This window comes from Anoplophora glabripennis, unplaced genomic scaffold, assembly GCF_000390285.2.
Source record: "Anoplophora glabripennis isolate ALB-LARVAE unplaced genomic scaffold, Agla_2.0 scaffold166, whole genome shotgun sequence".
Classification (NCBI taxonomy): Eukaryota; Metazoa; Arthropoda; class Insecta; order Coleoptera; family Cerambycidae; genus Anoplophora; species Anoplophora glabripennis.
In genome coordinates this window covers 857,929-885,289 of record NW_019416519.1, presented here as the reverse complement: position 1 = coordinate 885,289, position 27,361 = coordinate 857,929, and the positions used below count along the sequence as shown (strand labels likewise).

Sequence of the window (27,361 nt, the reverse complement as noted above, 5' to 3'; positions counted from 1 at the left end):
CGGGCTATGCTTGCAGTAAATAGCAAATATGGGCACGTAAATGTAAACGAGTTATAGAAGAAGAGAAAAGAGAAGATTTTTAACGGTTTTTTCGATATATCTCGAAAAGTAACAAAGCAATCGATACTTTCAAAAAATCAGTCGATAGATCTTTTTAAAACCTACAACTTTCTCATTTAAAATTTTTCAATCCGTGCTATATTTTTTTAGTTATTTTAGAAAAACCGTTTTTTGCAACTTTGCGATTTTTTTTAACCATGTTCGCCATTTTGGATCGAGTTTAAAGAATAAGAAACTCAATTTAAAATTTAATTTTCTATACGGTCATATTTTTTTTGTCCGGGTAATAATTTCTGTAAGCATTTCTCTATAATGCTTGGACTAATAAGGCGTTTAACTGTTCAGGGTAAACCCGTTTCAACATTATATATCTACAAAGTGTTGACAGAAGTATCAGATTCTATAACTCGATCTATTTAGCTACTAATAATAGGTATATAAGTTTCCAAGGAAGATAACCCGACTATCCCGTTTCTTGTGTCTTGCCAGTTTCACGTTTCTATAAAGCTTTAACAGATGTATCAGACTATATAATTTGATCGTGACAGGACGAGACGTTTAACTACAAATCATTATTAGTTTTCGGGGATGATAACCCGACTACACCGTTTGTTGTGTCGCGCCATTCAATTTGACACCATATTTCTACAAAGTATTGACAGAAGTATCAGATTGTATAATTTGAACTAGACAGGCTGTATCGTTTAGCTAAAATTATCATCTAAATTCTCAGAGATGGTAGTGGCTAACCACCGCATTTCTTAAACGGTCCAGGCAATTTGGTGGTGTGTCTATATCAAGTGATTACTGAAGTTGCGCCAATATTCTTGGCAGGAAATATGACCTCGAGTTGGAGATGTCAAACATAGAAATAGTAATGTCTCAGTTGTTGTACTAACTTCACAAAAATTCTTTTGTTTCAAAATATGCTTTGGTAAACATAGTTTTTTGGACTATGAACATCTATATGAAATAAAGAGAGACAGTTGCCTGCTACTTTGAACATGTTACAAAAAATATTGCACTAACCTTTTCTTTATTCCAGCCTTTATATTCCGGATGGTGTATGATCATAGATACAATCGAAGATACCAAAATTACCACCATTATACCCGGTGCTAAGTATTTCCAAGTGATCTGCCAATACGCTCCTGGTTTGACGCCTGTCATATCCTGGATGTCCTTCGTGAATTTCTCATGACCGTAGACGTAGATTACGGCTATCATCTCCATGAAAGCCACCACGACGAGGCCAATGGTGCCCGCAAACGAATCGAACATAGTCAGCCAGTATTCTCCAGCACCCGTTGTGAAAATTATGCCCACAGAGAAGCAGATAATGCACACAGTTGCTGAAAATAATTAAAATATTTAGTATTAAGTGAATTGTTTGTATTTCTTTTATACCGTAATTTTTAAAAATAGAAAATGCAGAGCAAAAGTAAACAAAAATAAAATAGTTAAAGTTTCTTCTGTTTGTATGTTTATTTTTCCTTTTAGGTATTGTGAAAAGTCCATTAGATGCCTAATTTAGAAACTAGAAAAACAAGTTCTTTTATTGTATGTTGTACGTAATTATCAACTAATCAGGCCAAGTATGTATCCCATTTACGCTAAAACGTTATGTTAGAAATAACATTTGTAAATAACGTGCCGTAAACGGTAGCTATTTTATGTTGTACATAGGTACCTGTTATTTGCGCTCTACGTTGTATTTGTTTCATGTTTCATAACCTAAAAGAACTCTTTTAGTTGTATGTGTTTTTGTCTATTGAGTCGGGTATTTATAATAATTCTGAATTATTATTATTAAATAATATGTCGGTGAAATACATTCTCAAAGTTCGCTACTAGTTTTTTCTAAATATCTGGGGTTCTAATCAATATTTTGGAATAAAACAACATGCAAAATTACTTCTTATAAAAAAAAACAGATATGTCATTAGTCATTTCGTGTTTGAGGGTTGCTACCCTTATTTTTTATTTCAAAAAAACTATATTTTTTAAACATTTTTTTATATATAAAAATTCATATTTGTTAAAAAAATTAAAAATATAACTTATGTAAACAAATTAAGTTCTCGAACAACCCCCTAGTAAGCGAAAAATGTCTATACGATTAGAATTAACATTACAAACTAAAAAGTTTTTACTTTTTCTCAAGTCATACGAATAATTTGTTCTATTAGCCTCAAACGGATTTAAACCGATGCAAACTATCCCTCATGTTCACCCCTAAAAACAGTATTTCTGTGACATCTCGGGTTCTAATCAATATTTTGGAATGAAACGAAATGGAAATTACTTCTTATAAAAAAAACAGATATTTCACAAACAATTTTTTTCTATTGGTCTAAAACGGATTTAAACTGATGCAAACTACCGCTGATGTTCATCCCACAAAAACAAGTTCGGTAATTTCCATTTTGTTTCATTCCAAAATATTTATTAGAACCCGAAATATCACGGATATGTCTACTGTTTTTGGGGGTGAACATCAGGGGTAGTTTGCATCTGTTTAGATCCGTTTTAGACCAAGAGAAACAATTATTCGTATGATTAGAGAAAAAGTAGACATTTTTCGCACACTAGGGGATTACTAGGGGGTTGTTCGCCCCCTAAAATGAGAAATTATTTTTGTAAATTTGTTTACATAAATAATATTTTTAATATTTTGAATCAATATGAATTTTTTATATACAAAAAATGTTTGAAAATATACTTAGTTTTCATGAAATAAAAAATGAGGGTTGCAACCCCCAACACGGAATCACTTGTGAAACATTTTATTTTTTTAAAAGAAGTAATTTCCATTTTATTTCATTTCAAAATATTGAGATGTCACAGAAATACTGTTTTTGGGGGTGAACATGAGGGGTAGTTTGCATCCGTTTAAATCTGTTTGCGGCTAATAGAACAAATTATTCATATGATTAGAGAAAAAGTAAAAACTTTTTATTTTGCAATGTTAATTCTAATCGTACAGGCATTTTTAGCACACTAGAGGGTTGTACATAAATCATATTTTTTATTTTTTTTAACAAATATGAATTTTTTTATATATAAAAAATGTTTGAAAAATATAGTTTTTCTGAAATAAAAAATAAGGGTAGCAACCTCCAAACACGGAATCTAATGTGAAACATTTGTTTATGTATAAGAAGCTAATTTTTTATGTTCTGCAACCGAGTCTACAACATATATAAAAATATTGGAAATCGGAGAATTGGGGTTGGGGTAGTTTCCTTGTTAGATCCTTGTTAGATTCTTCAATAACGTGCATGTTATATCTTAACAGTTAATGTTAACCTTAACGTTTAACCCTGAGATAACGTAACTGTTATTATGATAAAATGGGATACATACTCGGCCTGATTGACAATAAGTACTAACCTGTTATATATTTTTTATCGATCCTTTTAAAAATCTCAATATCAAACACCGTACAAAGCATTCCCTCCAAAATCCCTATTTGGGAGCCAATTCCCAATGAGAGAAGCATCATAAAAAATATTATTGCCCAAAAAGGTGCTCCTGGAAGTTCGACTATAGCTTGAGTAAATACAATGAAGGCCAAACCAGTACCTTCTGCGGCCTACAAAATCAATTTATATAAAAAATTCAGTATTTCGGCACAATAAATGTAGGGTAAAGCATGAGTAAAAATATTTTAAAATTTGGAAAGTTTTTAAGGCGACATTATTCATACATCCATATTTCAAAAAGGAATGCATAACTGAAGAGTTTTAATTGCCATTTTGTATCTTAAATAAACTAAGAAGGCATTACACTCTCCAAGAGAGAGAAGTTTTTTTCAAATAGAACACCCGGAATATTCGTACTTGATCAATTCTCATAAATTCATGGAGTTAAAAAAGAAATAAAAATTAAAAGATAAAAGAAATTTCAATGATGTGTTATGTTTTACATTATTTTTTAAATTTCGTTATCCATAGTTGCGATTATTCTCAGTGAAATTTTAAAACGTAATTTTAGGAGGTTAGGTATTTTGCATTGTATTTACAATATCACATTAGTTATATTGAATGTTATGAAATAGATTTTTTTATTCTTCCCACAAGAAATAAGTAATTCTTCTAAATTTTGGAGAAATTACATATTTTGTATACTATGTTAAATAAGAATATCTGCTCCAATTTAATATATGTAAGTTCCATTTTTTAAATACTTACCTCCTCCAATTCCTTTTCTAAGGAACAATTTCTAAGGCCTATATCATTTGCCATTGAATATTTTAAATTTTTCTGGAATATGAAATCCAATGAACCATCTGGCACCGTAATGTTTGAAACGTTGTAGGTAATTAGCAGGTTATTATTGCTAAAAAATAAAAATTGTATAAGTACGTATCAGCAACTGGAGAAAATGAAGTTGTATTATAGAAAAGAATATTTGCAATTTAAAAATACCTATTTATTTTTATAATTTGGTTTCACAAAATGTTTATAATTCCAGTGGGTTTAAAATATCTAAATTTAATTTATAATTATGAAATTTTTAATTCTCATTTCTTGAATATTTCTATCCGGAATGAATCTCAGATTTAATGAGGTCAGTAATGCCAGTGGCATTTGGCGGTAGCACTATGTGACATTATGTGTAGTTGCAATGGGTGATATTAATCTGTGTAATAAAATAATAAGACTTGTTAAAGCATTTATCTTGCTTGTGATCACTTTGAGTAAAACTGCTAAATCCGATTTATTATCATCAATTATTTTCAACATTCGAGGCATACTAAAGGTTGAAAAAACAACAAGTGTTGTTTGTTAAATAGCTTTGATTTTAAGGAACTCTGAAGCATTTTTGTGATATAAAGCCTTGAAAGTTTTCGATTTCCAATTTTCAGAATTTTTCCCTCAAGCGGTAACGCCACTTTAGAGAGTTTAGAGTCGAAAGAAAAGGTGATTTTAGAGAATCTTCAAGGAAAATTCTATACAAGATATAATGTCAGGAACAAAAAGGCTTTATGATACACTGAATTTTTTCAAACGATTTGGATTCAAAATGGCGTCTGTAGGTGATGGCAAGCAACACCGACACCTTTCTTTCAGAGGGTTGTATGCCCGGAAAGGTTTCTTCTTCGAACAAAGAAACAAAAATTTTTCGTTGATTGTTGATTTCCTGAACATTAAATAAAAGTATCGAAAAAAGACGAAAAATTTTGAATTAAATAGTTAATAACAATGAAAATTGTTAATGAATCTAAAAATTCCTGCGATGTTTCTCGAATTATTATTGTGAAGTTCTGTACAAAATATTTCAACTCGATTGGTTGAAAACTGTTGTTTCCGGCTAGTTAAAAAAGCGGTTTCTCGAAAAACGCTGTTAAAATTTTTGTTGCCATTCAGCATAAGAAATTCATGTATACTTTCAATCAACGATCTGCATCAAATAATTGGCTTTCTAGATTCATATTTTCTTCATCCTGCGAATGATTGCGCTTCACCTCAAAAAAACACGTGTTTCCGATTTTTCCCCCACCCAAAACTTTTTTCCTATATTGTTCACATAAAAAACATTGTTTAAAACATTTATCCAAAAATTAATTTTTTCAAAATTCTACAATGACTTTAAGTTGAAACTTTGATGAAAATTGTTTATATGGCTTCCACATATTACAACACTTAAAGGATGAATACAGAACTGCTATTTTTTCTTTCTTCTTTGCTGTTAGCACCAAAATGTTCTTTCTTATTCTTAACTGATTATCTATTGTCAAGGGCTTGATTTATTTTTTTCGACAGAGTATGCAACTGTTGGTCGGTACTTTAACATTTCAGCGATGAACATTGTTGTATGTGTCGTTGAAAACTAAAATTTATTTACTTAAAAGAATTAAATAATTAGGCAAAACTGATTCAAAAACTTTTATTTAAGATCTGGATGCAACAATGCAAACTAATGGTCAATGTCTTCTACTCCGTCATCCATCCATGAACTTATACTCTATTTTATAAATAATTTGTGATTTATAACCATCGATTGAGTGGCAAAGAACTACACTTGTAAATTAAAGAAACTATTATCTGTTTGATAATTCCTTTCTCGCATTTTCTTTCTCAGAATATATTTTTCCTGTGGTGTTAAATTAAATAGGTATGCTTTGCGATAAAGAATAAACAATAGAATTGAGGATTGTTGTAAAACACTGTTATTTTTATTGACACAAAATGATTTGAAAATAAATAATAAATATAAGATTTATAATATTAATCATTTGGGGCTTTAATGTTAGACAATAAGAAATCAAGCAATATTGAATATTTGAGTACTTGACATTTAACAGTTTATTTTGACTAGATGTCACTGTGGAACCTGGATTAGTTAAGCCAAGCAGTTTAAAAGCAATTACCGTAAATTAGAAGAGTATTACTTGTATGAAATAGATAGGGTTTTTTGAAATACTAGCTTTGAGGAGAAAGAAACAGTAGCGCCAAAAGGTGAGTATCAACGTAGCTGTATGTTTGACAAGCAAGCATGAATAACTTTTTTTTAAGCAAACACGCTTGAACGTCTGTTGGATAACTTTGTGTAAGCTTTTTTATTTTCACGATTGAAAAAGGGCTCTTGTGCGACTGGAACTTTGTATGGAAGTTTATGCAAAAAAAATAGTTGCAGGCGGACGTCTGTCGATATGGCACAAAATTTAGTAAGGATAAGTAGTACTATTTGCACTAAATCAAGCTTTTATTTTTCTCATTGAACATTTCCAGTAGACTTCGATCGTCCTACGTGCCCCCACAATGTTCTCATATAATACTGATTTTTGGCTCTACACTACAAATTTTCGAGGAGGAGCATTAACCTGATTAGGAAATCATTCTGCGTACAAGTGCGATGCCAAAGCGTCAGTTTGACCTTACTGCCCATAAATTAATATCATGTTCACTAGTTGTGCACAAATAATACACAAAACTACAACATACATGCGTCTAATTGATACGCGTAAAATTTACAATGTCGTGACGAATATAAATGTGATTATTTCATCATTCTCAGACTCATTGTGAAACCTGCATTATTTAGCTTTGTACAACGTTGATTTGTCAGTAGCTTATGTAGTACATATTAATTTTTTTATTCTATAATTCGGCATTTTAATACACTTCCGATTTTTAATAAAGATAAGAATGTACTGTTTTATTATTTTTTAAATGATATTCAGGAGAACATGTGTACTGGGTGTCGCGAATGTAATTCAATGCCGGTAGGGGCAAATAGCCCTCGGAGTAGTTGTTTTTCGCGGCACTGACGATGAACATGTGTTTGTTGTATTGTTTAAACATGATATGTTAAAGACTGTTAAAAAATTTAGATATTCTCAATTCGCAAAAAATGTCACCACGTGAATTATGTTTCTTTCTTTTGCAAAAATTTCAAATATATATGTTTAGGAAGTACTTACTCTTTGATACAATTGTCTACGTTGGTCATAGCCTTGAAGCCTAAAATAATGAAGATCACAACGCTGGCGTATATAGCAGTCAGTGCGTTACACACTGACACCAAAATGACGTCTCTCACGCAATTATTTTTTGGGTTATTGTATGACCCGAAAGCAATTAAAGATCCAAAAGCCAGACCGAAGGAATAGAACACCTGAGTGGCAGCATCTAACCAAACTTTTGGTTGTAATAACTTCTCCACCTGAAAAAAATATTTATCTATACAGTCAACGATAAATATAAATAATCCTTTTGATTTTATGATTATTAGCTATGAAAACCAGATCAATGTTTGTTGACTTGTAGTCCAATCCAAAATGAATTGAGGCGAGCCGCAACAATGTTTGATAATAATTTTAGCGAATGTCCCACAGAACTATTTTGTTACTTGTGCGTTTGTTTGATTGTTGTGTTGCTAGACATTTATGTTTTTTGTGCTGTTATATTTGTTAATTATTTCTAATCGTACTATTTTGTCAAAAAGGATAGTTTACCAAACTTTAAATTACCTAATAATAAAAAAATATATTTATTAATTTCTGAAGTATGACCAAAAATAGTTTAGTTTTTATTTTTTAATTTCAACATCCTGTAACTGCTGTACCCTTAATATTTATACAGGTGTTTAAAAGGCAAAGGACCCCGCACTTTTCTTATGGAAAGTGGGTTTCGACCAATTTTTTTGAAACTTCGCAGGTTCATAGTTCTTAACATGTAGATCAAAAGTCTCAATGGGCACAAAGCCCCAAATCCACCCCTCCCCCCCCAAAAACTGCCTCCGAGTAGCGGGGAGTTTACTTGTCGTTTTATGAAAAAAAGTTTCAAATAAAAGTTATTTATTTCAATGAAATCTAAAAAAAAATATTTTTGTGTGTTTTTCGAAAAATCAATGTTTTAGCTTTAAAATGCCAAAGTTTAACACAGAGTATACGTATGATAGTTGTAGATATACACGTGTGTTAAGTTTAACAGCGTTTTACAGCTTGAATAGTACTTTTTCGAAAAAATCACATACAAACTTTTTTTTAGATTTAGTCAAAATAAATAACTTTTACCTGAAATATTTTTTCATAAAATCACAAATAAACTTTCTACAGCTATATAAACAATTAAATTGTTAATAACAATTTTCCTGACCCGATTTCGTAAAATTGAGTTGCAGATTCGAATTCAGTGTGAAAAAATACGTGCAAAAAATATACGTGCAAATATACGTGCAAAAAATACGTGCAACTATAAAATACAGTAATCTGGAAAATCCGTAGGCTGATTCGTAGGGGGCGGGGGGTGTGTGAGGGGCGGGGTCAAGTGGGGCAGTTTGTTAATCAAAAATGTGGTTGTTTGGGGTCATTGTTGGGTTGATTAAAAAAATAAATTGTTTTACATGCAGAAATCAGTTAAATCGCCCCCGCTACTTGGAGGCAGTTTTTGGGGGGAAAGGGGTGGATTTGGGGCTTTGTGCCCATTGAGACTTTTGATCTACATATTAAGAACTATCAACCTAAGAAGTTTCAAAAAAAGTGGCCGAAACACACTTATAATAAAAGTACGGGGTCCTTTGTCTTCTATTTTTTTACATACGCTGTCAATTTTTCTTTATACTTTTTTAAAATTCTCTCAATTTTTCCAATTATGACAATAAGTTTAGTACATGTTACATATTTTTTGACACTTTGCATAATATCTTCGTTTATTTCGTGACATTACACAATAGATATAGACAAGATTATCATTCAATCAATGCACTTTTAAATGTGCTAGACAAACCTTTACATTATTTATTAAGAAAAAATATTATAAGAAGTCCTCATTCTATTCTAGACAAAGGATGTACATTCCAAGAAACTGCTTATTAAAACATTAGGATCGGGATTGCATTAAAACAATTTTATGTCACCGGCTGTGATTGGTGTAATTTTTCACGGGATTCTACTCAATTAGCGATTGCATTATCTCGAGAGTAGACGTAACAGTTTGTCATTATTCATTGTAAACGAATCACTAATATTGGTAACGCCCCCGGAATTTTCCTCGGAATTTTCGTTACCATCGTGCAATGTTGGGTTGCCTAAGCTCAGCATTCACGTGGCTTGCAAATATTTGTGAAGGCTCTGTAGTACTAACTTGTTCAATATTTTTTCCCTTAGGCCATATAAATTGATATTAGTTCGTTTTTGTTTATTTTATAATTCAAACTTTCCCATAGTTGCACTACTACATTGAGGCCAAATCAGCATTTCTTGGAGATTAAAAGTTCTACCTTTGTAAGAGGTATTTATCCAATTCATATATAAAACAGGTTAATGCGGACAATAATTATTTGAATTTTACTTAAATAAATGAACTTGAGATATATTTTCATAGAAGGTTACTGAAGTATGAACATTAACATTTTGGTAGGATTTTTTTTTAAACATTTACGTCTATGGTTGAGACATGTTTGTATAACTTACCTTAGGTGTTAACATATGAGTAATACCAGCACCAGCACCCTTTAAAGTTAATCCTTGAATGAAGAATATAGTCAGTACTATATATGGAAACATTGATGTAAAGTAGACTACCTGTAATGAAAATTTTAATTCAATTTTACGAAATTTGATATCTATATCCACGCAATTATGTTTCAAGTAGATGTACGAAGATTATATTTTTGCTTACTTCAAGTCTGCTGGGGGACAAACTTAATCTTGATTTTTGTTATATGTGGATTTATCTAGTTCCTGATACAAAAATATAAAAACTTTAACATTGATAAAATACAACTTCTATTAGATAACAAAATAAAATTTTCAAAATGTGCCATGAGAAAAGTAGAAAATCTGTGACAGTTAACAGAAATGTTAGTATTGCTAAGCTTGTAAGTAGTGTTATCTGAGTTTGAATAGTGTGTTGTTCGTATAATTTATCACAGAAAATAAACATCGAAAAAATATAAAAAATACACGTATTTTGAATATGTAGAAATGCTATTGATTTTAGGTGAATATCGTAGTAACGTTATGTTGTACTGTAACAGAAATCTACAAAATTTTTTTTGTACTGAAAAGCGTTTACGTAAACAGGACATTTTAAAAAATAATAGGACTGATAGTTCGCAATGAGGAAAATGTTTTACATATTATTAATTCTAACCTTACAAATTAGTACAAGAAGAGTGGCAGTACAAAATAATATGTCACATTCGGTAGTTTGGAGGGTCCTAAAGGAACAACAATTCTGTTAATTACTTTTAGATAGAATGTGTGAAAAACTAGGGAGCGTTTTCCTTTTCTAAATATAACAATAATCATTGGTCAGTTATTGGCAAATAGGGAATTAAAAAAGTTAAAAAAAATAAATTATGAATAGTAGACATTGAAATAATGTATGTATGTACTTAAATTAGTGGTGATGCAAGATACATTTTTGTTAAAAATTATATGACCCTGAAAGAAATCAGGCCACCCGAAGTGTAGCCAGGCAACTCAAAGAGTCTCGCTTATACAAAACCTTGCAGGAGTACTATTTTCAGGGGGCTCAAATACATATCTACTAAGACAGTGAGCTTGAATTTTTGTATGTGTTTTTTTAAATAAAATCAACAGCAACCCACATTTTTCCGGAAAAAAAATACTAATATGCAGAAAAAACTCACTGTACGGCAGACACATTTTGAAGACTAGTTTTAGGTTAATGATTAGTTGGCATACTTGGTGATAATTTAATTGTTCTAGTGCCGCAAAGAGAAAATACAGGTGTCGATTACTATTATTTTTTGGAGTAGGCATTTCCACCAAAAATTAGGAAATACCTTTAAATGTGGGGCCAATATATGTATAGTATTTAAACGATAGTGCTTCAACCCACAAAGTTAGTCAGATTGCTCAGCATTTAAATCTATTTCAAAACTGCTGTATAGAAAGAAATGTGCCTTACACTTGGCCGGCTCGATCATCTGATTAAACTCCTGTTGATTTCAATTTTTGCAGTGACAAGTTTAGTTTACGCCACTGAAATTGAAAATGAAGATAATATTCTATCACTGATTTTTAATGCAGAATAAGAAATCGTAAATCCAGACTCTTTCTAGCGAGTTCTGGAAAGTTGGGAATGCATGTGTCGTGTGTGCATTGAAAAGAATGGTATGATGGTTCTAAAAATGCTCTGCGAATTATGTGGAAAACATATGTTTTTATGTGCCTGTATATGGTAAGTTGTAATTTACTGTGTTTCGCTTTATTTTTTTTCTGATTTTATCTTTGTAAATGATCTACAATGTTTGGACTTAAATTGGTAGGTTAGTGTTAATTTAAGGACTTGGCATGCGTTGTTCAGTGCCAGAATATGCGCAAATTGCAATGCAAAGTAGCCAATTTGTGTAGATTATCCAAGTTCTGATTTTTTAATTTAAATATGTAATAGTATTTAGAAACTCAAACACAAAATTATTGTTTCGTTGGATAGGAGGTGTCACTGATAAATAGACACTGTTACACAATTTTAAAAATTTGAATCATTAGTCTTTACCTTTCCTGAGCTCTGGATCCCCTTCATAACGATGAAGAATACGACAATCCAAGAAAGTAGAAGACACAACACTATCCACCATTTTGGCAACCCAGGAGTTTCGATATTAGGAGACGCGTCTAATGTCATACGATACCAAAAGAACTTGGTTGCTGAAGATTTTTCACACTCCATCGCCAATGCGTCGGTCCCATTGGGACATCTACTCCATGGAAGTTCGCCAATCTAATAAATAAAATTCTCTGTTAATAATATGGAAATTTTGTACCAGATAATTCTGAAAAAAATACTTTTCGTCTGATTATATTGATATTTATTAATTTCTCATTAATCTTTTAGAGGGTGGCCTAAAGATGTACGCCAAGCTGACAAGCCGACTTTTGAATCACAAAATTCGATATCAGTAAAGGTCTTTTAGTTTTCGAGACATATAGGCAGTTTTTTAAATTCATTAACACCATTATCTTAAGTGAATATTTCAGGTACCGCAACCGCAACTACAAAATTAAGTATTTTGTGATTCTGTTTTGATCGGAGGAACCTTGCTATCACAACTAATAAAAAGATTCCGTTACTGTTACGATCTTCTCACAATTTTTCTCCGGTTTTAAGGTTTTTGAAACGATTATCCCCCACCTTGACCGTTAGTGTTGTCAAAGAAATGTATTAGATCGAACTAACCTATCTAACTATCCTAAAACTGTGCATTTAGTACATATTGTAAAATGGTATAATGCTTGCCATTCGTACACTTACGAAAAAAGTTAGAGCTGTTATTCTACTAAAGATTCTCATTTTTAAATATTAAATTTCAATGAAAACGTTTTGTATTATTATTCTTGCTACGTATTTTTTCTATTTACAGTATTTTGATTAATTTGATGTTAAAAAATTCATTAAATCAGTTAACTATCAAAGTAAAGCGATACTCGTTTAAAGAATTTTAAAGTCGAGGAACAATTTTTTTATGAAAAAATCGGAATAGTACACATTTTTTTATTCGTTATGATAGCAACATTCTTTAATATCAAACAGAACCTAAAATACCTAATTTTGGAACTGTGAGACCTGAAATATTTACTTAATGAAGTTCTATTTTGGTTAATTTGAGAAATTGCCAGAAAACAGTCGTAGTAAGACGTTAGTCATTTTGGTTAGTCATATGCCTATCGCCTCTTGTAAGCTTAGGACTTGACTTTTGGGATATTTAACCCCCTCGTGGGTGTGGATTTAATTTGCATATATTTCTTTTCAATGCTCAAAATATTATTTTAAAATGTTTTCTCAAAGTATATGCAAATTGCTGCTTTTCACCCTATTTTAGGGGATATTTTAAAGTTTAGATAAAAAATGCCCTGGTAAATCGGTACACAAGATCTATACAGGCTGTTCAAATTCGCTTCTCACTACAGGGATATCCGAAACGGTAAGAGCTACGAAGTAGTTTAAATGGGGGCGTAACCAGGGGACCAACATTATGCCTCTAACAAATCAAGGCTAACATGATTAGTTCTCGAAATATTTGAAAAAACCGAAATTTGGGAAATCTGTTTTTGTTTCATTTCAGCCTTGTTTGAGATGATATTGAATAAAGAAGAGCACTTTCTCATGGCCACTTTTTGCCTTCTATCGAATGGCATAATCAATTTTTATATTTAACGTTTCGTCTCTACAGGACCATCATCAATTTTTTTTTAAATACGACCCTAGAAATATTATTACATTTTCTGCAAGCCTTTATGATCCCCAATACTGTACTGCCTCAGCCCGAACCAGATTCAGACGTTCTGTCTCGAAAAATTCGTCTTCAATGTATTCGTTCCAAATTTATCTAAATTTTTTATTTAGATTTCTTTGTTTATTGAATTATCGTACACTCATGTCATTAGAAATCCATCTAGTTATTTAAATATTACCACCACGCGTTACAATAAAACATTTATTATTATTAACTATTCACTTCATACATAACTCAATAAGTTGTTGCGTCAAAGTTAAAACATTATTACAATTTTAATTTTATTATGACAAATTAATTTTTAAAAATGCACATGAACAACTAAAATGCTAACTGAATTTTATTCTTTAAAAAATTTCAGTATATGCTCTAAAACATTTTTGTTTTGACAAAGGTTGAAAATGAAGATCAGCGTAATATTATCGGAATTTATTATATCTGTAACCGCAACTGTGAAAGAGCATATCAGATGTATTTGTATGAATATCCTGAAAAAAAAAAAAATAGATCGGCATTTGTTTGAATTTTGAGCACTCGAGAAGCTTAGAAATAACTATAGGCACGGGAATAAAACTCTAATAATTTTTTATTTTAATGCGTGGTGGTAATAGTTTAAATAACTAGATGAAGTTCACATGGTCTAACGACACTTACAGTGTACGATAATTCAATAAACAAAGAAATCTAAATAATAAATTTAGATAAATTTGAAACGAATACACTGAAGATGAATTTTTCGAGACAAAACGTCTGAATCTGGTTTAAGCTGAAGCAGTACAGTATTGGGGGTCGTGAATACTTGCAAAAAAATGTAATAACATTTCCAGGGTTGTATTTAAAAAAATTAAGTTGATGATGGTCTTGGAGAAGAAACGTTACATATAAAAATTGTTTATGCCATTGGATAGAGGGTAAAAAGTGGCCATGGGAAAGTGTTCTTTGTTTTCCAATATCACCTCAAACAAGGCTGAAATGAAACAAAAATGGATTTCCAAAATTTCAGTTTTTTTTCAAATATTTAGAAAACTAATCATGTTAGCCTTGATTTTTTAGAGGCATAATGTTGGTAACCTGATTACGCAACTTTGACCCCATTTAAGCTAGTTTGTATCTCTTATCGTTTTCGAGATCCCTATAGTAAGAAGCGAATTTGTAACAGCCTGTATACTCATGTCTCTGGTATTTTTTTTTGTGGGACTGTGTAATTTTTAAAAAGGAATTTGACATTTATTTATACTTACCGTAAAACTACTGAATAAATAGTAAAAACACCATGTAATAATAACGTTGTAATATAGTGCTACAAAAAACGTAACTATACAGGAAGAAATTCCAATCCCGCCTAACCAGGGATGGATAGTGTTCCACACTCCCAACGATCCCAGTCTGAGTTTCTGCCCAATTCCCAGTTCTATCAGAAACAGAGGAATGCCTTCCAAAACTAACATGATTATGAATGGTATTAAAAATGCACCTGAAAAGAAAACACTTCTTTAAACTAGTATTAATTTTTTATCTAAATTATTTAAGTACATCAATCATCTTTGTCTAAATGAAACATGAAAAGTATTAGGACAAATATTTTTCACTCATCATTTTGGCTGTTTAAATAACAAATATTATTAGTTACTATAGGATGTTTTATAGGAATCTACATATATTATAGATTCTTATAAATTCCTATTTTGTAAACAATCTATTCAAATTAGATATAGAAAACTTATTTATACGAGTATTTCGGAATTTTGAGGTTGTAATGGCAATCAAGTTTTTTAGCTTTAAACCGTAAATAATATTTTGATTATAGTTACATTTAGAAAAATAATCTCTTTAATTAGGTGCTAAAGTCTTACCAATTATGAAAACAACATAAATTTAGAGAATTTTGTAACAAATGCCGGGACTCGTGAAAGATCGTACTCGGAACGGATGGGTCAACTCAGTCAACAATATAATCATTGGAAAGTTAAGGGTTTTCAAGTAGGTTTAGCGTCGCCATAAAGTCGTTGAGAAACTGGTGCCTCTTATCACCGGGAATAATAAATTTACAAAGCTCGACCATCGCAGTTCTTCGGAGAAGGCCTCATGAAATTTAGCAATGATGACAGTTTTCTTCTTTTTAGAGTCTCGGGTTAATTTCATAATGGTTAAAGTCTTTCCAAATTTTGCCATGAATTCAAATTGGGTTCCCTAAATTTCGGATTGCGTTATCGCGTGTAAATTAATTAATAATGTGTCTTCGTTGTTTTGTTTGTTTGTTTTGTTTTTATTGTTATTTGAAGTTTTGGTGTTTTCTTGCTCTTCAAAAGTAAGTGTCCATCGAGTGAGAGTGGAACACCCTGTACAACCAGCATCTGGATGATACTAAAGTCACTAGATATACAGGGTGATTCACAACTTATCTATAAAAATTTGGGAATAGATGCAGTGTGAGAATTGGAGTCAATATTATAAAAAAAAATTGTAAAATCCTTATAGTTTCCGAGAAAAAAATTATTGAAATTGTAGTACATTCAACCATTAACATAGCTGGAAAACTGTAGTCTCTAGCGTCATTCGCAATATGCGTGAACAGTCACGTGGCCTCAGCGACTCCGAATACTGAAATTCGATTTTGCAATCGTCGTAGTTGCGGTAGTGTTTACTGTGGTGGTGTTTACAATAGTTTTTTAGTAGTTAATGTCAAAAATGGCTTGCGTGTATAGCAACTCGGAGTTGATGGATATCGTTTTAATTTATGGTGAAGCAAGACAACATTTGCATTATGGTGAAGCATTTGTGTCATAGTGAAGCAAGACAAAATTTGTAGTTACACGTCGGTGAATAAAATTTTGAACAGTCGTGTAACATCAGGTATGTCAAATTATTTTATTATTTAAAACCACAAATTAATTTTATTAATTAATAATAACAATAACTGACAGTGGACTAGTTAGTTTCCAGTGCCGTACAGAAGTGTATTTTCGAACTGCCCTTTTTGATATTTTCTTTACAAAATTGTATTTGTAAGAGTCCTCTGAACGTTCGAATTTTTTTTTTTGATAAGTTCTGAATCGTCCTGTATAATTGAGTGACTTTAGATTATACTCTACGTGAGCGATGCACGGTAAGTGTCTGAAGGTCATTCTCTGAACGTACAACATTTCTAAGTATCCACACAACAATTAATGTGTAGATGATAATTAATTATAAACTCCCTTTCGAGAATTTAATAGTAAGCTCTTTTGCAAGTTAATATCGTTATGATACTGGTCATAACGGTAGATAGATAAATTAATAAATAAACCCTCAGGTTACAATTTTTACCTTTTCTTAGTTACATAAGTCTAACTGAAAAGTAAAATAACTGTATTATTTGAGTAAATAGTATTAAAAAATTTCGATAACCTTTATTTAGATAAGTGCACCGTTCAGAATATATGTTCATATGCACTTTTTTCCCTTAAAGTCATCCAAGGAATTATCTCCTTTATTACGGAAACATTATAATAATTATTTGTTTATTTTATACACTACCATGAATTTACCTGCATTGTTCAATTTATTACTTACTATTAATATTACATATATTATAGCTCTCGTAGATCTGAAAAAGCATATGACAGCGTCCCAATATCAGAGTTGTGGAGATGCAGAACTGGATATTATTACACCGGCTTTAATTTGGGCCATTCAACTATATTATAAACATAACTTTCGCAGAGAATTAGAATTAAAATATCGGTAATTAAGTTTTTTAACACAATGAATGGACTAAGACAGGGATGTTGTTTATCCCTTACCTTATTTAAAATCTATTTGGACCAAGCCCTAAAAGTGTAGACACGTAAGTGTAAAAGCATGAGACTTCAGGTAACAACTTACCTTTGGATAAAAGAATAACCTGATTAACAAAAGGCGTCGAAAAATGTAAATAATTAGGAGTGCTTCCCAACAAAAAAGGGACGAATAAGGACCAGATCCAAGAAAAAATAAATAGAGGCAAAAACTACTGGAGCACTCAGTTCAGTTTTATGGGAAAAGAACATAAGGAAGAAACTAAAATGCGTATTTACAAAAATATTGTCCACAGTGGTTATGATGTGGCAGTTGAAGTACTATACACTTGATGTAGTTACAAATTACTGATAAATTTGATTATCTAAAGTTATTTCAAAAATTTTGTAGTGCCAATAATATTCTGGATTGCTCTTTAGACAGTTGCCTTTATTGACATACAAGGTAAGTGTTCAATTCAGCAATTAATTATATGAGTAACATGCGGACCTATAAAGCGCTACTTAATTTTAACATAATGAGAGATATAATAACACCAAATAGATTGGTTTTAGGTAATACTATTGAGAATGATACGAATCTCATCTACAGTAGCTAAAGCAAAATTAAAAAATGTACTACTATCTTGTTTATTATTCTTACATCATTTATTTTAGCATCACATTTATTAGAGACACTCTATAAAAATTAAGATATTAATTTCATTAGGGCAATGGCAAGCTATAAATTTTACTAGATCGTATATTAAGAGAATCAAAAGACTTGCAAAATCGTTTAATACTTTTTCAATAGGCATTAAAGATCAACATACAGGGTAATCTAAAATACCACAGGGCTTATTCCCTAAGTTTATTTAAGAAGGAAACTTTATAGACACAAGTTAGTTCTAAACAATTTTGCATACAACATATTAGGCATAATTTTTTATTTTTTATTTTTTATGATATAGATATTTAATATAAGTATTCAGTCTTGGTTAATTGTTCTGTATAAAATGAAAAGGTACATGCGTGATTTAGCAGTTCATTATTCACTATGTTCTCTAAAATTAGCCTGAACGTAAAATCATTGTAAATTTATTTATATATTCTCTAATATATATATATAGATACATAATTGTTATTTTCGCTAGACTAATGATTTAATGAGACGAAACCGTATTGTATAATAGCGCAAATATAGCCAATCCATTGTAGGACATAAGAATTTTTTTAATATTAGGTACAGTCGTTAATATAGATAAACAAAAATTATTGTTTCCCTCAATTGTGTTATAATTAAGGTGGTTATGACACAATTTTTGTCTGCGTATATTTTTTGTATTAATATCAAATTTAATATATGTTCATCAAATTTTAGGTTAGACTGACTTCAAATTTTTCGTTCTCACTAAACATTATTTCTTTGTTAAAATAGTTTGTTATAGGAAATAAATTAATGATGATAAATAAACTTCTGTCAGTGATTATTTGTTCCGCGTGCCTCGTCCATAGCCATTGCGATCCGTCAGACATAAATTATTTCCCTCCTGTTTTTTCAAAAATAATTTTAAACTGAAATATTTCGAAAAGTCCTGAATCAAACAGTAACATATTATATATGTTTGAAAAGAGAAAAATTTAACGAAGCTAAGTATGCACTAATATGTAGTGTTCCATTAAAAAAATGTTGTTCTTTAATTAGTGATTTCCATTATTCAATTATTATTTCTAATACTGTATTATAAAAATTCATAAAAAAATCAAAAACTTTTGTATTAAAAACTTTTTTGTAATTTCAATAATAAACTCGCAATAAGCTGTCAGATTATAGTGACTAACTCTATACATAATTTAAAAATGAGAAACTATTTAGTTGTTAATATTGTGTTATATTCTTGTTTGACTCGTTTACCATAACTTTATTTTTGTGAGTATCTACTTAGTTTTTTTAATTCTGAAATTACTCTATTGTTATCTCCAAATAAATATTCTCACAAAATTCAAATGGGTTAATTTAGAACAAATATTTTTATGACATGTAACATAATTTTAAATATGGTGTAAACTATCGACCTATGGTGCAAGAGCACTTTTTACAGTAAAGTTGGGATAAACTGTAGAAAATTTCATATATAAAAAGAGTTATTGCTTTCACTCACACCGATTTTCTAACAGTGTATGTTACTTTGTATCATTATTGTGATATAGATACCGGTATTTTCATAGAAAAATTTCTATATCGTAAAGTAACTTCAAAGCAACGGACTACATCGGGACTTTTTTTCTCCATAACTTTTTTGTGTTAATTATATTAAAATGCAATTAAAAAAAACAAAATTATACGGCTGAATTTTGAAAAGTTCGGAGTATGTTACATGAAATACTTAATATCTTAATAAAATGTCGAAAAGCATCTTTTTATATGAAATGGAATAAATTAAAAAATATATTTTTAGGGTCGTGGTAAGATCTGAAAATTCATAATTTATGCACTTTTCCATCTCTTACTGCAACAAAAGTGCTGATAGGTATATTGAATTTGGGAAACCTACACTGTGCAAGCTTATAACGGGATTATCCATTAAAATCAAGAGTTGTGCACTTCAGTATGAATTAAATGGAGACCAGAAGATGACACTTAAAACTTCAGTTTCACTTCAGCAACAGCGTGCTATATTACATCTATTCATTAACGCCTTGTATAGAACGAGTAAGCCGCTTCAGGTACACGTTAACCGCGGTGACCTAGTTTAGTACGCCCTAGCCTGGATAACTCTCAAATATATCAATATCTCCACATCGTAAATCACAGCTTCTATCAGCAGTATTCAGAATTAGCAACAGGATAATTGATGAACGTTCTTTTCATAACCTGTCATGTCAGCCTATCATACTCGTATTGCCGAAAATAATTATTAAATAGGTACTTTTTGCCGAAATATTTCTTCATAATATTTTAGAAAAATAATAAATAAATTCCTTTTTGTATTTTAGTTCTAAATTCATATTGTTTTTCACTACATCAATTACCGTTAAAAATACATTTTCACTCATAGTATTTAAAAATAATGCATACCTTCATATATTATTAATATTTATAATAATAATGGTTATTGTTATAAATGCATTGATTCAACAATAAGAATTAATTATAAACGACGAAATATGTATTAAAAAGCATAAGGGGACATTAACAAAACAATATATTCATGGTAACTAACAGAGACCGAAAATAATATTACGTGATTTGATAAAAACAACTTTACATATTTAGGTATAACATTAATATGCAGTTGCTCAAATGAAAAAAAAATAATCAAGATTTATTAAAAAATAAGATTTATAATTGATATGAAAATAGAATATCACTCAAACACACTTTAAACAAAGAAAATAATTTGAATTCAGTAAGAATAGAATTATTGAGGCGAACTGATAAAAATCAAACATAAAACTTCTCTTAAAACAAGGGAGTATTTAAATAATTATAAATGAGATAGAATCCTTATATTTAATATTAATATGACATACTACATTAGACCTAAATGTTATTTTATTTTACAAGTATGGTCGGTTTATGTCAAATAACTATTTTATGGTGCGATTGGAAAGATCTAAGATATTGAGAAAGAACTGAACACACTCACATGCCACCATTATTCATGTTTCTAAATATATTTCTCACATTTCTATTGCCAAATATTAGCATTGCCAATTCCGTAGATTCAACATCAGTCTATGTTGTGTGAGACCCTACATGCAATCTTTAAATCTTCATTTACTGAACTGGCTAAACAATATGGGTCCATAATTGAAACCTTGGAGTATACAAGTCTCCTTATGGACTTAGCATAGCCCAATTTAATCACCTAACTATTTCCAGTTAGACAACTCTTAAATAATCTTAAGCTTTTGTCATTTGAATCAATTAACAAAGCCCATAAATAACATTAAGTGAATAAAAATGTCAAAGGCTTGCTCAAGTCAAGCAGTAGTACGACTATCACCATATTTTTAATGGCCAGTTATTGAAACTGTACAAGCAATTTTGCTAATGCCTTCTTTTATAAATTTTTATTTAATTTTAAAGATTCGAATTGCCATTGAAATCAATCTCTATCAGTAAATAAAAGAAGAATAGGAATATAAGATTTTAGTTGAATTCCCTATTACCAGATGCTACATTTAAAGCATAGCCAGTATTTCATAAAAACATAAAAAATGCTGGTCAAGTTTTTTGTTACAATGTTTTATTTTACGATAATATGTTATTCCAACGTCTGGATGTGTATATCTTCAGTAGTTTCCATACATAACCAAATGGACTCTTCAAGAGTATCTTTAAAACGTATTTCAATTTTAGAGGTTTATTAAAAACGTCAAATTCATTTACGGCTATCCGAACTCTATATTATGGCGAATGCGCTGATAAAAATAATCCATAATTTTGTTGAATGGTATTTTCACAATGATTAAAATATGATGTTTCATATCATTTTTGATACCTAAATTATATTTGCTATAAAACAGTCGTTTCGGTAGAGGTCAACTTAAGGTTGTTTTAAATTGATAAGATTTTTAGAAAAAAAAAAAAAATGGAATTTGTTTAAATTAGTTTAATAAATTTAGTAAAGTAAAAAGGAGTAATAACTACTCTCTAATAGATGAGAATATGATTTGAAGATGTTTGGTTAACTTGAGTTGTTGATGTTTGACAGTGATCGGTGACAAAAGATGATTTTATGATAGGTTCCGTTTACAACTCAATACAGGTATCGATTCTGCTTGAATGCGTAAACGAGTGGTATTTTTAGAGCGAAATCAATGAAATAACTAGGTCAATATTTCATTGATTGCATAGGTCATTGCAGTATGATTGGGTCTCTTCCATTCAATGACTATTCGAGTACAGGCAAATTTCGAATGTATATATTTGAAAGTGTTAAATGATTACTTTTTTATTTAATTTGGTTTTTGCCACTACACTAATAATGAAAAATTCTGAAAAATAATAACTTGTCAATATCCGAATATATTGTTTGTTCTTCTTTCTTCTTCTCAATTCAATTAATATGAGAACGCACAATGTTGAGTTGAAAGTTGATACGATCCTACCTTATAGGGAGGCCCAAAAAATGCAAGAAGGGCCGTGCGAATTTATCAGAAATGATATCATGAGGAAAGGACTCTGAGAAAACCATACTGTCCTCAATTCAAAGAATTATGAGTAGTAGTAAATATCATGACTACTACTGTGTTACACAATTTAGAACTATTAGGCGAACTAAATATATAGAAAATGATAAATTTTATTTCCCAAATTATGGTACCGTGAGTTGCCAACAGGCGAGTTTTTAATCACATTCGTCGGACAGATGAAAGAAACGAGCATCATTGGTCAACAAAAAACCCTTATTTTGTCAGCCCTATAAATAATCAAGACCATTTTGGGGCCAACGTCTGGTTTGGAATTCATTGGTCGCCATTTAATTGGACCATATTTTTATAAAGGAATAATGGATGGTAGAAGATAAGTTTTCTTCAAGAAGAACCTCAAATTCTTCTTGAAAATGTGCTTCTACAACTAAGAAGATCAACGTGGATTCAACATGATGGAACCCTACCTCACAGAACATGTATTGTCTGTAATTATTTAGATGAAATATCCATGATGGATGGATACGGATTAATGGTCCCATCAAATGGCCAGAGAAGTCTCCAGGTCTGACCCACTTAGATTTTTGTTTATGCAGACTTCTCAAAAATAATGTTTCTAAGACTCCCTAACAAAATTTTGATCATTTGTAAGAAAAAATTATGATTGTATGTCTAGATATATTTCTCCAGACATTTTAAAAAAAGTCACTCATATAGAATCCATAGAAAATAATTTTATATTTTTGTTTGTAGATTATTTGTGTAGCTGTATCAATTCTTAGTAATTATTGTTGTCATTTTATAATTCTATATTTATATTATAATATAAATTGTTTATTGTTTTTCATGGAAAAACATTAAGCCATGGCTAATTCGATTTCGTTCGAGATATTTAAAATAAGCACGTTCCACACATTTTTGCTTGTAACTTTTAGACGAGGCATTTAAAAAAGTATTAATGCGAGTTTATCAAAGAAACTCGTTTTTCCTAATATGAAATGAAGTTTTCGAAAAATATAGTTCATGACGTCATAACAGGCATTTCCAAAAGTTCCAGAAATAATATTGTTGGCTCAAAGGCAAGCTTAAGTGGTCTTTTTATTGGAAATTTTTATTCGAGCTTTTTATTAGCCAATAGCATCTCTGAGGCATTGAGTTTGAGACACCCTGTACAAGGTGCAATTAAAATACTTAGCCAAACTTGACGGATTGTACGTTACATATGAACAAAAAATTTTTCTATGTATCGGAGCACAATTTGCAGATAGTGTTTGCTGAAATATAAAACATTGATTTTTTCTAATTAGATGCGCAACATTAGTTTTTTAAATAGTCTATATAAATATTTTTTTAAATATAGGGACTTGGTTCCAGAGGGAACTTAGTAATTTTGGCCCCTATTTTTCCTTATAAACAATTCATTAGCTATTATGTACTTTATGGAAATGTACTGCATTATGATATAGAAAAACGAAGATAGGGATAACAAATTAAAAACAGTATCTGCAATGAAATAAAAGCTAACACGTAGAGCATGATAAAAAATGTATTTTCATAATTTAAAACAATTGTCTGTGGACACCTCCTGTAGTTATTAATTTATATTTACGTTTTTCTCAAAAAATTATTATATCGAAGAAAAATACAGAAAATAGTATATTTTGTAACAAGAAATAAGAACGTCGTTTACTTAGTGTGCAAATTTTTTGTTTTAATTATTTCGTACTAATTGAATTCTGTAAAATCAAAAATATCGTATTTCCTATTCTATATGAAAAACTAACATTTCAGAATGTTGCAAACTTTCCAATAATTTCAACAAACAACGATAAATCGAATTACTTATTTTAAGTATTAAGTTAAATTTTTATGAATAATGTACAGTCGTGAACAAAATAGGTTTTCGGCATAGAATATCAATAGGCTAATATGAGAATTGTATAGCATTGTTTTATACAATACCGTGCTTTAGGTTGGGAAATTATTATTGTCCACAACTGTACAAACATATCACGTACAGTTTATTTCATGTAAACTTTTAATCTGGATATAAATATAGAAAATAAAAGTGCATTTTCTAACACATTACAACTTCCACGAGCAAAAGCCTTCGAAGTGTACATAAATAGCATTATGCAGGTATGAGCTGACATTAACCGAAGGGCAAATTTATGCAGCAACTTATTGATCTCGAAAGCATTTAGGAACCTTTGTAGAAAGCTCCACTTAAATGTATAATCGTAAGTCTTGTTAATTAAGTTGACAGTTTCCTAACTTCTGGCTTTTTAAGAGCTCTTTCTGGCTAAAAGAAAATAAAAATAATAACTTTTTGAATGTCAATGTTCCGTCTTTTTATGGAGACGTATTTAGAGCTCTTAAATAAAACCAACAAATGTACAAAAACTGCAAAAATTATTAACTATTAACATTTAAACAGTCGTTATTCAAAAATTCTTTTTGTCTAACGTGAAACACCTATAAGGAACTAAAGAAGTAAAAAATGTTCTTAAATGGCACAGATACATTATTTTTACTGTAACACAAAATAATTAATTAAAAAAATTGCTAAATAATCCCAAAAATAAATAATTACAAAAAATATAGTGGCAAAAAATCAGATAATTATAAAATACTAAATAATATTATAAATAATTGGTTATAGATGCCATTAAATTGCTTTTATGTTTTTTAAAAATTGAAATAAAATGGTTTACTCATTTGGAAATAACTACATATCAATTTATTTTCTCATAAATATAAGACTAAATAAGATACAGACAAAAATCCATCAATTTTATTAAATTTACTTCAGTAAATAAAAAGGTTCAAGTTTGAGTTAAGGATGAAGACAGTAACTTACCCATAAATAACTGATAGAGCTTGTTACTATCGCCGTAAAATAAAGTTTGATATGTGGCTCATAAATTTTATTATAGTAACATCATATGTAATTGGATAACTTTTACGATATTATATTTCGACTGTTCTTTTTAAAATATAATGTGTTTCCGAACTTATCTGAAAAAAATTTGGGAGTATATCCATTTTTAATATTGGAGTTTAATATAGGTAAAGATTACTTCTTCTATTTCTTACAGAACGAGAAGAAACTAAATAATTATTGAACGGGCGTTATTTATCTGGGCAACTGTACCTTACGCTGTTCAACTCACTAAAACCCCAAATTGTGATTTATTTGTAACGTTTTATAACGTGGCGCCGTCTAGTGCTCAGTAATGTACCTACCATATTTTGAATAAGAACAATTATTTGTTTAAATTGTTTAGTAATGGACTTTAACTAATGAATGCAATGTAAAATAGTGTTTGTAGTACGTTCAACAAAGTCTGTGGTTAAACTTAGAAAAAATCACGAATCTTTCCATGTTGGTAAGTCTGATGGGTATTTTATCTTTATTAATTATTATTACAATTATTATAGCCTTTTCTCTTGTGTATGTAAAACTGTGTTATACAAGGTCGGAAAGTCTCCATGGTTCATCGGCTGTTACGTGAGAGCGATAAAGTAAATCATAGAAATCCGTGCGATACAGAAAGATGATTATAATGAAAGCGTCTAATAGTCAGCGCCCATTTCGCCCTTCCATAACTAAGAAGTGGATCTTATGAAGAAGTGGAAGGGCGAAATGGGCGGTGACTATTAGACGCTTTCATTATAGGCATCTTTATCTATCGCACGGATTTCTATGACTTTCTTTATCGCTCTCACGTAACGGCCGATGAACCATGGGGACTTTCCGACCCTGTCTGCAGTAGTGCTCATAGTATAATTAAGCAAAATTATCTACTTTCATAGTGTTAGACATTTTTGGTTAGGTAAAACCTAATTTCGACTTAAATAAAAAACACCTTACTTGATGACTTTGCACTCTTTTGTCTTATTTTTAAAATCTAAATAAACCATTTTTTTATGAATAAAAACATTCCAGAGTATGTAATTTAACATATGAGTTAATAGTGTACTCTAACAAATTGTTCTCAATAATGTGACATAATAATAAAAAATGTTACATAAAAACTAATGTCACCTCAGATTAGATGGGTATGAATAGTGGACTTTAGTGAAATTGTAACTGTAGTCAGTGGCGGCTCGTGAAGGAGGACTCTGGGACTGCGCCCCCCCAGATATTTTCAAACTATAAACTTAAAATAATGTATTTATTTAAATCAATAAGAAATCTAAATAGCATGCATTCAATATCTTTTGGATGTTAGGTTGGTTGCATAAAGTGCATGTACTCCGTGAACGTAGCTCAGATTAATGCCATCTGCCATCTATGATCGTACCAAAGACTTATGTTTAACCGCGCGCGCAATCCCCAGTCCATCGCGGACGGTGAAATCGTAGTCCACCGTGCAAGCATATTTTTACATATGATTGAACAAATTGGCACGTGGAGGGGTAGGCGACGATAGGCTCGTGCGCTTTGTTTTGGGACTCCATGTGGCAGTATCCCGTATCACTGCAGTGTTGTTATACGTGTTTTGTTTTTGCTTTGGCGCTTTTTAAGACATTATATTTTATAAGTTTAAGTTTAAAATGAGGGTTTGTGAAATAAAAAAACTTGTTATTAGTAATTTAAGTTTAGAGGAAAAAGTCGAATTGAAAAATAACGGACGTCCAACGCCAGTGTTGAATTTAGTTCAGGT

The 27,361-nt window shown here is 30.5% G+C and overlaps 1 protein-coding gene across 1 annotated transcript in view; it reads right to left on the bottom strand.

The window, feature by feature from the left end:
• LOC108907021 (sodium- and chloride-dependent transporter XTRP3) overlaps nucleotides 1-27,361 on the bottom strand; it is a 66,541-nt gene that overhangs the window by 18,690 nt on the left and 20,490 nt on the right. The window contains exons 2-8 of the mRNA XM_018710494.1: nucleotides 15,018-15,250; nucleotides 12,039-12,263; nucleotides 9,983-10,093; nucleotides 7,490-7,731; nucleotides 4,254-4,401; nucleotides 3,454-3,655; nucleotides 1,090-1,412 (exon numbers count right to left, since the gene is read on the bottom strand). Coding sequence (XP_018566010.1) covers nucleotides 1,090-1,412; nucleotides 3,454-3,655; nucleotides 4,254-4,401; nucleotides 7,490-7,731; nucleotides 9,983-10,093; nucleotides 12,039-12,263; nucleotides 15,018-15,250 — 1,484 coding nt within the window. The remainder of the gene's footprint in view (nucleotides 1-1,089; nucleotides 1,413-3,453; nucleotides 3,656-4,253; nucleotides 4,402-7,489; nucleotides 7,732-9,982; nucleotides 10,094-12,038; nucleotides 12,264-15,017; nucleotides 15,251-27,361) is intronic.